The 12,921-nt window shown below is 39.9% G+C and overlaps 1 protein-coding gene across 2 annotated transcripts in view; it reads right to left on the bottom strand.

The window, feature by feature from the left end:
- LOC142472300 (cholesterol 7-desaturase nvd-like) overlaps positions 1-12,921 on the bottom strand; it is a 61,682-nt gene that overhangs the window by 10,904 nt on the left and 37,857 nt on the right. The window contains exons 3-4 of one of the 2 annotated variants that reach the window (XM_075579301.1): positions 12,077-12,255; positions 7,015-7,140 (exon numbers count right to left, since the gene is read on the bottom strand). In XM_075579301.1, coding sequence (XP_075435416.1) covers positions 7,015-7,140; positions 12,077-12,255 — 305 coding nt within the window. The remainder of the gene's footprint in view (positions 1-7,014; positions 7,141-12,076; positions 12,256-12,921) is intronic. The other variant, XM_075579302.1, reaches the window with a different exon arrangement.

Raw genomic sequence — 12,921 nt, forward strand, 5'->3', positions numbered from 1 at the left:
GATCTTAAAAAGCACAAGAGTAGGGGGGAGAAACACAGGGAAGGGGAGTGGGAGAAAAAACACTAAACGAAAAACTGCAAACAAACATAGAAAAAGACAATGGGGGAGGGTCCCGGACAGAAGCCTGATAATCCCACTTAAAGGACGGTTTGAGTTTGAATACACTCTTGCATATACTGTGGACTTTTGACCAGGGCTCGATTCTGAGCTAAATCTTATTTGGCTACTTTGTGTCTTGTAGGGGGGTAAGGGTTAAGGGAAGTACCTTGTGGTTCCGTTGGATCCAAGGGAACGGGTCTGAGGAAGGGGTTGTCACCCCAAAACGTTGCAACTCTTACCCTCCCCCATTGTCTTTTTCTATGTTTATTTGTTTGCAGTTATTCGTTTAGTGTTTTCCCTTTAGTTTTTTTTTCCTCCACTCCCCTTCCCTGTGTTTCTCCCCCCTACTCTTGTGCTTTTAAAGATCCATATATTCTGCATTTATAGTCGTGTAGCATTTCCATATTTGTGCGATACCTATTGTTCTATTATTACCGCTATTACATTTTTGGCTTATTCCGTGACACTTTCGTTTTCTCTATTAATCAGTGTGTGCTGGAGCTTTTTTTATGTTTTTATGAATATATTGCAGTCTTCCACTATTTTGTTAGACTGTAGTTCTTTGACCAAAGCTTGCATCAGCTGAAGCCCGAATGTCCCATCTGTAATATTTCATCAGTGTGTTAAATGAAGACCATACTGCCGCTTTGCAGATTTGTGCCGGTGATGCTTGTGCCTTGAATGCCCATTGCTCTCATTGAGTGTGCCTTTAAGTTCAACAGCAGATTTTGACCTTTGTTTTTATATGATTTTCTGATACATGATACAATCCATTTGGATATTGTTGCTTTGGACGCTGCTTGCCCAGTCCTTAGTCCTTCTGGAATGATAAACAGCCTGACTGTCTTGCACCCTATCAATATAGGTTTTCAAGCACCTCACTACATCAAGATTATGCATCCTTTCTTCATTCTTATTACACGTTTTGGGCAAAATTAGGGAATTACAATTTCTAGCTTTATATGAAATTGAGAAACTACTTTCAGCAAGAAATGGTATACTGGTCGCCTCACTGCTTTATGTTGGTGGATTAACAGAAACAGTTCTTTACAAGTCGAGGCTTTTCATTCTCCCAATCTCCTTGCTGATGTAATAGCTACTGCACCGACACAGTTTATTCTCACATTTGCCCGTTATGAACAGGGCTTTTTTCAGCTGGCGCCAAAACGGAGCCGCGAGCGAGCCGCATCTTCCCCTTCCCGCGCGTTTAATAAAAATGCTCCCCTCCCCTTCCCCGAACCCCTGGCTGCGCGCAGCTTCCCCCTTACCCCTGCTGCCTCTGCAGGCTTCGGGGATGCCGGGGAACCCTGGACCGTGTGACCGGCGCCAGAATGACGCGCCGCACGTGCCAGGGAAATCCCCAAACGAGCCGCCGGCTAGTCGCGACTTTCCCCACACCGCGGTTACGGCCGTATTAGAATAAACAGTGTCGCCACTGTATAAGGAATGCAACCTTCCATGATAACAAAGTCAAGGGTATTTGATCTACAAGTTCGAAAGGCTGCATTGTGAGAACATCCAGTAATGGTGATAGGTCATGCTGGCACTATTCTTGATTTGCGGTCTTGACTGCTTGCAAGAACCGAATAAGGAGATTTTCAGTTGCTAGATTCTTTTCCAACAGTGCCGATAATGCAGAAACTTGCACCTTCAATGAACGGAGACCGAGTCCTCTATCAAACCCTTCTTGTAGGAATTCTACTAGTGTCACAGTATTTGGAGGAAAAAAATATATATTTTTGTTTAACACACCAGTCCCTGAAGCATAAACAAATTTGGTAGTATACCGTTGATGTAGATTTCTTTCTTACATCTAACAGGGTTTTTATTGTTCTTTCTGAAGATCCCTTCTATCTTAATACCTTCCACTCAATCTCCATGCCACCAATGCCAATTGTTTGGCCTCTGGTGATATGCTGTATCCGTCCCTGGATATTTGGCAGATGCCACGGTGTCTATTGCCATGTTTAGGAGATGGACAAACCATGGTCTCGTATTACATAGTTACATAGTAGATGAGGTTGAAAAAAAGAACTTCCGTCAATCAAGTTCAACCCTTGCTAAGTTTAGACTGCAGATACTTTATACTATATCTATACTTGCTTATTGATCCAGAGGAAGGCAAACAAAAAACCCGTGTCATATCACATGATATCTCATAAGGGGAAAAATAAATTCCTTCCCGACTACAAGAATTGGCAATCGGATTAATATCCTGAATCAACATCCTTCCCATGTTTACTTATTTGGTATATCCCTGTATACCTTTCCTATCTAAAAAGATGTCCAAGCTTTTTTTGAACAAATCTATTGTATCTGCCATCACAGTCTCCATGGGTAATGAATTCCACATTTTAACTGCCCTTACTGTAAAGAACCCTTTCCTTTGTTGCTGGTGAAATCGCCTTTTCTCCAACCTTAAGGGATGGCCCGAGTCCTTTGTACTGCCCGTGGGATGAATAGTTCTTTGAAAGCTCCTTGTATTGTCCCCGAATATATTTGTATATAGTTATCATATCCCCTCTTAGACGCCTCTATTCGAATGTAAATAAATCTAATTTACCTAGCCTCTCCCCATAGTTAGATTGTCCATCCCCTTTATTAATTTGGTGGCTCTTCCCTGCACTCTAGTTCCATGTCTCTTCTTAGGATTGGTGCCCAAAATTGCACTCCATATTCAAGGTGTGGTCTTACTAATGCTTTGTAAAGGGGCATAATTATGTTTACTTCCCTTCCATCCATTGCCCGTTTGATGCAAGATAAGATCTTGTTTGCCTTTGCAGCTACTGCATGACTTTGGGCACTATTGCTAAGCCTGCTGTCTACAAGCACTCCTAAATCCTTCTCCATCAAGGATTCCCTCAATTTATACCCATTTAATTTGTAATTAGCCTTTTTATTCTTGCATCCCAAATACATAACCTTACATTTATATGTATTAAACCTCATCTGCCATTTACCTGCCCACGTTTCCAGTCTCTCCAAGTCCTTCTGAAGAGAAATTACATCCTGCTCCGATTCTATTACCTTACACAATTTAGTATCAGCAAAGATGTCGACTTTGCTCTCGATGCCAACCTCAAGGTCATTAAAAGACCTTGGTCTCCTTGGCCAATATGGTACCACCAGTATCACTTATGCTTGATCGGTCTTGATCTTCCCAATCTTTAAAATTAGAGGAATTGGAGGGAAAAGATATGCCAGTTTGAACTGCCACTTGAAACTGAGGGCATCTGTGTGCCTTGCAGTGGGATGAAATTTTCCACCTTTCTGTTTAGGTGAGTAGCCCTCAGATCTATTTCTGGTTGCCCCCAGCAGTTACCAATTTGCGGAATACTTGGTTGTCTAATGACCATTCTCCCAGGTGAATTAGATTGCGACTGAAAATCTGCTGTAATATTTTCTGGCCCTGATGTATGTATTGCTATTATAGCTGTAACAGCCTTTTGCCCATGATAGAATCTTTGATGTTAGTTTCATCAGTTTTTTGCTCCTTGTTCGGCTATATATTTTACCACAGCCTTGTTTTCGGATTGTATTTGTATATTTCCATCCTTTACCTGGCTTTGGAATGCTTCTAGTGATTTCTGTACTGCCTTGAGTTCCAGCATGTTTTATGGTAACTGCTGTTCTTTGGTTGCCCAAGTACCTTGTAACAGTAGGTCTCCCATCTGGGCTCTCCAACCTGCGTTGCTTGTGTCTGTTGTGATCGTTACCCATTGTAGCTGATGTAACATATCTCCTTTTAATAGATTTTGGGCACGTTCCCACCATCTTAGTTCTTTGTATGTGGGTATATGTATATTTCTCGTTTTACATCCTTGGGATCTCCGTTCCACTGCTGTAAAATCTTTTGTTGTAATGGTATCATGTGTAGACCAGACCATTTTACTATATTTAGCGTTGAGGTACATTTTCCCAGCAGTCTCATACAGTCTGCTGCTTAAGAGAAGTTCGCTGTTCTGAGCGTTCTTGTCTGGCTTCCAATGTCTTGGACTCATGAGTATGGTAATCACACCTTTCTTTCTGCCAAGTGAAATTCTACTCCCGAGAATTTTAAAGACTGTGTTGGAACTTAGTTGGCTTTTGTCTATGTTTACGATCCAACCATGATGTTCTAGAAAGGACAACCATGTTTGTCTTTAAGCAGTTTCTTCTTTTTGTGACTAGAAAATAGTATAGGCATGGATACATTTCTACGCCCCTGTTTCTTAATTCTGCCATCAATAAAGCCATTACCTTTGTAAACGTTCTGGGAGATGTTGCTAGTCCAAAACAGCAGCGCCGTATGTTGGTAGTGTGCCTGATTTATTGCAAATCTGAGGAATTTTTGATGTGTAAATAGTCATCTTTTAGATCTATTGATAACATCCAATCATTTGGTTTAACTTCTTGGATGATGTTTAGTGAAATCATTTTGAACTTTACCTGTAAGTAGGTATTTACGTTTCTTAGATCCAATACTGCTCTGCAACCTCCTGATGCTTTTTCCACCAAGATGATCTTGGAATAGATCCCTGTTCCTCTGTCTTCGAGGAACTTTTGTTATTATGTTGGCCTGTAATAATGCTTTCAGGATAAAACGCTTGTTTTCTTTTCTGTTTTGTCTGTGTATATGTCGTCTTTAAGAATATATCCCTTCTTAGAATGTTCTTGAACTCCAGGTGGTACCCGAAAGAAAGGATCTGTAGTACCCACCACCTGTTTTATTGATGGAGTCCATGCAGCTTCGAATTGGCTCAGTCTTCCCCCAACTGGACGCCGCTGGAACCCTTGACCATGAAAAGTTTCCTCTGGGAAATGACGCTCTCCCTCTGGAGCTATGAAAAAGCTTATTTTGTCCGCCTCTCAATGTCGTCTGTCTTGAAAACAGTCTTTCAGGACGATATGGTCTTGCTTCCCTATAATGTGTTCTTTCTATCTGATGGTTTGTAGGGACAAATCTTCTATTTCTACTTACTTGTGGTAAAAATGTGGTTTTACCTCCTGACGCTTTTGCTATAATTGCATCTAATTAATTCCCAAATAGAAATTCTCCTTCAAAGGGCAAATTACACAAACTGTTTTTGGATGCCGTGTCTGCCATCCAGTGTCCGAGCCATAGGGCTCTTCTTGCTGTTACTGGCCATCGATTTGGCGACCAGTCTTACCGTATCCAGCGACGCTTCAACTACGTAGTCTGCTTCCCACTTGATTTCTGACAATGCTTTTAGAATATAAATTCTCTTGACTCCTTTTCCCAATGCTTCCTCTATTAGCAATCCATATCTGCATTTTCCATACGGCTTTGACAATTCCATTAACATCACATCTTTGATTACTTGATGAATTGAAAAACATCTGGTTTTCTTCTGCCTTGTCCCAAATAATTTATCCGATTAACTTCTCTATCCTCTAGTTCCAATGTTTCTCTCATTGCCTTTATCCACCATATCTAAATTAAATTCTGATTCTTCAGCCTGCATTTCTTGCTCTGACTAATCATACTCCCTTTCCGACACTTGGTGATATATCATCTCTGATTCGTCTGATATGGAGTCTCCAGGCTGGTCTGAGACCTTGTTCTCTTTTGTGTTGGCTTCACTGCTTCTTCCACCGCAGACTCTACACTCTGCTTTACTGTGTCTTTCATTCATGATAGGAAAGTGTTCATTTGACTATCCTGCGGCGGCTTTAAGGCAGTCTGCACAAAGCTTCTTGGCTTCTAACACTGTTTTTTCACATGCTGCACACCATTTTTTTTTTTTTTGCAGCTTTCTTCTTTTGATGCAGGGACTCTCCTCCCCCTTCCCCCCTTAGAAGTTCCTTCCTCCGGTTGTATAACCATAGCATTAAAGTGAACAAATTTCAGTTCCATGATAAACTTTTATTCTCTACTAAAACTAAGGTAAGGATTCACCTAGTTTTTGTAAGTGACCCTTTACTTCATCCAGCTTTCATGCTGGCTTCCAAACTTCTTTCAGCTTCCTGCAGCTGATTTCTGTCTGTCGAGCGTTCCATGCTGCTTCCAGGACACCTTCACACAGCTGTGTGTGCTGTCGCTCTGTCGTCAGCCCGGACAATTTGAGCGCTTGGCTCTCGCGCATGTACCGCCTCTGGGATCGTAGCGCGCGCATGTTCGAAAGTGCGCGTGCTATGCACTTACATGGAACGCCTTGCCAGTCTGTCTCCCCCACGCCGCTGCGTTCAGACGCCTCTGCGGTTAATATTATCCGAGCCTCCGAGCAGCTCTACAGCCATGTTGTCTGCCCGCTGCGTTCCATAACGCATGCGTGATTCTATTTTGTCACACGAGTCTCAGTCTTGCTACCACCCATGTTACGTTGAGCGGAGCTTCAGGGGAAGAGGCGCTGAGAAACCCCATGGCTTGACTGCACTAACTACAGTCCGGTGAGTCCTTTTAAAAAAGGACAAATTCTACTTCTAGCTGTAGGACAGGAAAGACTATCTGCAGATAGTGGGAGGGGCCTTTTATGGCCTACCTGCAAGAATTCAATTTCTGTCCTACTCAGCTAGAGTTAATCCTATGGTGCCCATTGCCATTGTGAACAGGAAAATAATGTTTTTCAAATAACCTACGAGTTATGCAGTTTACAGTTTTACCTCTTTTGATCAGCCAAAATTAAAGTATTATGACTGCGTAGCCTGCAAGGGACTGGATATAATTGGGCTGCAAAAGGCAGATTGTGTATATAAAACCATTCATTTTCTATGAGCGTCACCATTTAAAGTCTTTTAGTTGCCTATACTGTATTTCAGATTTAGACATTCAAGGTAGTATTAAACAGTAAGCCTAAAAAGACTGCTTCAGATATGTAATTCTATGCAGGAAATATTGTTAATGGAAGGATTATGTGGTTAAATACACTGCTTTTTCTCTTTAAGTTCCATTATTTTCTTTGCGTGGAAATGTACCTTCCAAGAGTGCTTAACAAATTCCCATATCTTTGATTTTGTGTATCTTAAATCGACTCCACTGAAAAATCCTGGCTCATGAAGATGAGAAAGATGTGCAATATCCGCTGCATTTTCAGGAATCTCCTAGAAATAAAATTTACATAGATGCTTTAAGTGTGTAATATATTGTCAATGTCTTGGGGAAAAAAAGGTCCTGGTGGTGTGAGGGACATCAACCATAAATACAAAGTTCAATGGATATAGATATATTATATATATTGTATATACACTGTATGGAATATATTTTCATATATGTACATCATGGATACAGCAGCACCACTGACAGTAAGTATTAAGTGTGTATTTCCAATTTGAATAAATACCATTGAAAGCGGTCTTCATTTTATTTTAAGCCTACGAAAACCAGTCTATGCAAACTATGGTATTGAGACCCCTATTCCAGCAGATGGAGGGGGGTGAGGGGGGGGAAGAGAAGAGGAGAAATTACCACTACCAACAGGATATCAGCTATTCAATCAATGATGAGGATTCTACAATTCGTATATGTATCATGTCTACTTTGGGGGTGCTAAAAAAATAATAATTCACATGTACTGCTATTTTAAACTAAATATATTAGATGAACAGTAAAATAGAAACAGACCTAAAACTGCATTGAAACAGAACCAGAGGGTGGCCATTTGTGGGAGGTATTCAGACTAGGATAGCCCTAATACCAAGACTTTGGTACTTTAATTACTTGGAAATGCACATAAAGGGCAATTTTCATTTTTTGTATCAACAGTAAACAGACATCTCATACGGGATTAAAACCCAAATCAATATTTTATCCATACGAGTCCAAAGGCCCCTATATAGAACTATTAGGGAAATTGATGGAAAAAGAATTCCAAATGCTATATAGTAACAATAGATACTATGTGGTAAATGACAATCTTACACACCAAGATAGGCAAGCTCTAAAGGATCTCAATCAGAATGGAGATCTAATAATCGGCCAAGCAGATAAAGGTGGAGGTATGGTTTCACAAAACCGGGTGGATTTAAGACAAGCTAACCGACATTAGAGTGATAGTGTATCATACCGGAGGTTGGGTGAAGATCCAACCACAGAGTACTCTAGTATTCTGGAACAACTTTTGATAAAGGCCAAATCAGCAGGCACGCAGTATAAAAGCGTTCCAGTATGTTTACAAAACTCATCCCCGAATACCCATAATGTATCACATTCCTAAGATCCACAAGATATTAGGGGATCCCCCAGGCTGTCCCATTGTGTCTGGAATAGATTCCACGACGGCAAATCTATCTCGTTATGTTGATACATTTTTGGCATCACTTACCTCCTCACTTCCATCATACCTTCGGAACAGTATGGAGGTTCTGAATTCACTTCAAAATATTATATACAGTATAAGGATAATTTTATTTGGGCCACTTTATATGTAACTTCTTTATATACATATATTCAAAAAATTAGGAACAAAGCAGTGGCACATTACACATATCATCAAAACACACTGTCCATTGCACAATAGGAATTTATTATTGACAGAATTATGTTCATTTTCCATCGTTATTTTCTGTTTGAGGAAGAATACTACATTCAGACCAATGGGGCGGCAAAGAGTACACGATTTGCAGGTCCTTTTATGGACCTATGGGAAGAGGAGTACGTATGGGTTAATAATACATTTCGCCAATACAGAATATATTACGGTAGATACATGGACGATATTCTGATCATTTGGTCCAGGTCCTCGGATGACCTGGCAGAATTTATTACATTTTTGAACTGCAATGATCAGAATATCGTACTTGGTAGAGAGACGACCCCAATAGAGATCAACTTTTTGTATCTGCTTCTAAAAGCAGTTTAACATCGTATTGTAACAAAAACATTTTAAACCGGTAGATGTTAATTCCTACATTGACTATCAAATCAATCAATCTGCAGTGGCTCAATAACTTACCCTATGGACAATTACTTAGGGTACGTAGGAATTGTTCTGAGCTATTGGATTTTGAAGATCAAAGATTCATAGTCAGATTTTTGGATAAGGGATACCAGAGACTCTCATATCCACCACCAGCTTAAGTTCTTTCAAATCTAAGGCTGTCTCACACTTTAATCTGGTCTGTAACTGTTTCATACGCTCATAATATATATTTTCTTTAACTGTGCACGCAATTTCTTGTATATAATGTATACCTTGTTCATTTATGTAACTGTACTTGTAACCATGTATTATTTGTCTTAACCCTGTGCCCAGGACACACTTGAAAACGAGAGGTAACTCAATGTATTACTTCCTGGTAAAATATTTTATAAATAAATAAATAATAAAAAAAGATGTGATACATGACTGAGGAAAAGCAGATTGAGGTCTTGGAATACATAAATTTTTAAAGATAAAAACAAAACCTCTGATACTAACAAAACACCAATGTATATTGCAGATTATTGCAAACAAGAGACAACTATTAGGAAGATCTACAAACATTGGGATGTTTTAAAAATTGACCCAATCCTACAAAAAGACATAACCAGCAAAACCAAAGGTAGCTTTCAGAAAGCTAGAAACCTGAAAAAGCATTCTAGCACCAAGTGCTCTAAAACAATCTAGTACAATTACTCCCACTAGTTTTTTGGGGAAAACTTTTTGGAACTACCAATGTGGGAGATGTGTCATGTGTAAGTACATAGCACAAGATAAAAATTGTGTAGATGGTAGAACAGGAAGAGATTATAAAATCCGTCAATTTATCACCTGTTTTACAAATTGTGGTTTATATCGTTGACTGCCAATGTAAGAAACATTATGTTGGAAAAACCCCAAGACCTTTAAAAATACGCATTGGTGAGCATGTCAACGGCATGAAAAATGTAAGACGTCTTTTGGAAAAAGGACAAAAAAGATACATAGTTTGGCATAACATTTCTTTGACCATGATGGAGAATCAGCGGAGGGTCTACATTTGAGAGGTTTGGAGGTAGTAATGAGAGATGTTAGAAAGGGAGATGGAGATCTCAAACTCCTGCAGAGAGAACAGTACTGGATCTATACGTTACAGTAGAAACCCAATGCGATTGAATGAGCAAATGGAGCTCCATACTTTTCTCACATAGTTTCAAGATTGGGGGGGTCCAGAACTGCTCACAATATTAATTTGGATACACTGTAAAGATGGCCATAAGCTATTGTGTCCTTTGAGATTTAGAAAAATAGAATATATAGTTTTAAATTAAGGGACATGCTGTCCTGGAGGACAATCTCTGGGTCCATTCTAGTCTTTCCATCCTTCAATGGTGTGGGGGAAGTGTGCCATCTACGTAATTGTACTACATGGACGTTTTTAATTGTTATCCTACATTATAAAGTGGATTTTCTCTAACACAGATTTTTATCTGCGCTCTTTTTTGTATAATGTTTGTCTGATTTGCCCCAGTGGATCACGGAAGAGAGTCGGAGCAGCAGGAAACACAGACCCAGGAACAAGCAGGAAGCCCCTGATGAGAATGGTCTCAAACCTTCTTTTCAACAGTAAACAGACATTGAAACTTAATAGGACAGAATCAAGGACAGCTTTTGAAGAGGGGCTTTTTTATATATATATATATATATATATATATATATATATATATATATATATATATATATATAAAGTACTCATTGTCAAGTAGCAGAGTAGGTGTAAAAAATAATAATGGAAACTAACAAAGTAAAAAACACAGCTCTATCAAAGGATTAGGTTAAAATCAAAGTCAAGCTACTGCAGTCTTGCAAACATTCCAATTCTTAGAAGATAGCAGGGCAAACTGGTATCCCCATGTTCTAAGGATTTTATTGACAAAAAATTTTTGCACGCTCCTGAAGTGAATAGCATTAATCTCAGCCGCTACAGGATAGCGGTCTCAAATCATTGGGGGAGGGTAAGGAGGCAATCTGCTAGCTTCCATACAACAGCAAGTAGTTCACCTCAGTCTACCCTGTGCCTAAGCAGTGCTGTAAGAGCCAGCGACAGCAGGGGGAGAGCCGGGACAACTGTCCTGGGCCCAGCCAATGCTGGAAATTGGGCCCAACCAGAAGTTGGACCCAACTTCTGCAGACCTCTCCCCTGCCAGTCCGCGCTGGAAGTCAGGCCCAACTTCGATATATGCAATTGGGACAGATGTGTCAAACCAAGATAAGTGTTGGGTGCTTAGCATACTGTGGGGGGAGAGTTTACCACCTTATGTACCCCTACCTAATCCACGTATTTTCAATATACAGATGCAGCCAGATTCATCTCCACCCTGCCCTTGCTTGCAGCCCAACTGTGGCCTGATCACTGCCAAGTGCAGCGCAGGTGGAACATCCCATCAGGATTAAAACAGCAGGGGTCCCTGTTTCTGAATGGGACCCCTGCTGTGTTAATCCTTATGGGCAATTAGTCAATTGCATTTTGGCTGTGGAGAAGCCCTGCTCAGGCTGCATTTCAGCTGCAGTTCCTTGGTGAAAACTGCTAAATGAATGTGACTGGATATGTACAGTATGTTTTAGTAGCTCTCATTACAGAAGAGGTTGGAGACCCCTGATATGTCCCACTGTGTCCTCTACTCTGGTCTGTTTGTTTTTTTTTCTCCCGGGCCCTTTTTCTTCCTTCTATATCCCCTTTACCTCTTGCGCCGACTTTATCCCCCTTCCTCTATGCTTCCCACTTTATCCCCCTCTAGCCCTTTTTCTACTCCCCCCCTCTCTAACAACTCCTCCCTTAAAAAGGTATAAGTCGCCTATCTTTGTATTCCTTTTCCCGGTTTAGATATATTACAGCTGCTATCTATTCATGTTTCATATTATTGCCGTTTAGCATCTTGTAAAGAAAAAGGCCTAATCTTAATATATAGCCAATTTGTTGGTAATAAGATAACGGGATGGCAACAACAAAACGCAGTTTTTTTCTACTAAAAGTTAATTTAAGTTGCCCATTTTCATATAGTTACCAACATTTTTCACTGAAACACATACAAGTACTGTATTAGGAAGCATACATAAGTCAGACATTACTGGAAACCTACCTCAATATGTGCATTAACAAAGTGCTGTGTTCGTCCACGATACACCCATTCTTTAGTGGTAATTTCTTCTTGCTCTGGAATGCTCCAAGTAGGGTCAACACCATCACAATGATACCAAACAAAAATCATTCCATTTATTTCACATGAAGGCCATGTTTTAATCTTTGCAAAATCCGGTACTGTAAGAAGTTGATAATATTTGTTAAACCAAGTATACATTACATAAATTAGGGAAAAAAAAAAAAAATAAACACAATAGGAAATTAATGTTCTGTATTCAAGAACATTTGTTACTACATGTATGAGATTGTAACAAATCTGGCCCTATTTACACCGCTCTTAATGCAGGAAAGCCACTTAAATTAAAGTCGGGAAGTTCAGTTGAGAATTTAAACCAGACGAACAAGACCGCCGACATTGTACTGTGTGTGTATTAGAAAAAAGGAAGAAAAATGCGTCAAATGAGATGCCAAACTGAAACAGGAATAGATGTACCAAAAAAAATGTAAGCCTAGTTAATACAGTACATCTGGAGGGAGGGATTGAATTTCCTCCATTTTCTATTGATCCTCTTGTGATCATGAACAGGAGATGCAGACAAACACACTCATATTCATTGGCTCTCCTCCAACTACAGGTTGAGGAAACACCTCATTAACAAGCACTCCTATTCAGAAGCCATCATAAAAAGTAAGAGATTGAGGGGGTGGGGTGGAGAATGGGGTCATTGTATCTTATTACATTTTATGATGTACAACAATTTATAAGCATTTTTATACAGTACAAGATTTAAAATAAAAAGTTGTTCTTAATTCTCCAGGGTAGAGTATAGGGGAGATTGGTTC

The sequence above is a fragment of the Ascaphus truei genome, chromosome 21, assembly GCF_040206685.1.
Source record: "Ascaphus truei isolate aAscTru1 chromosome 21, aAscTru1.hap1, whole genome shotgun sequence".
NCBI lineage: Eukaryota > Metazoa > Chordata > Amphibia > Anura > Ascaphidae > Ascaphus > Ascaphus truei.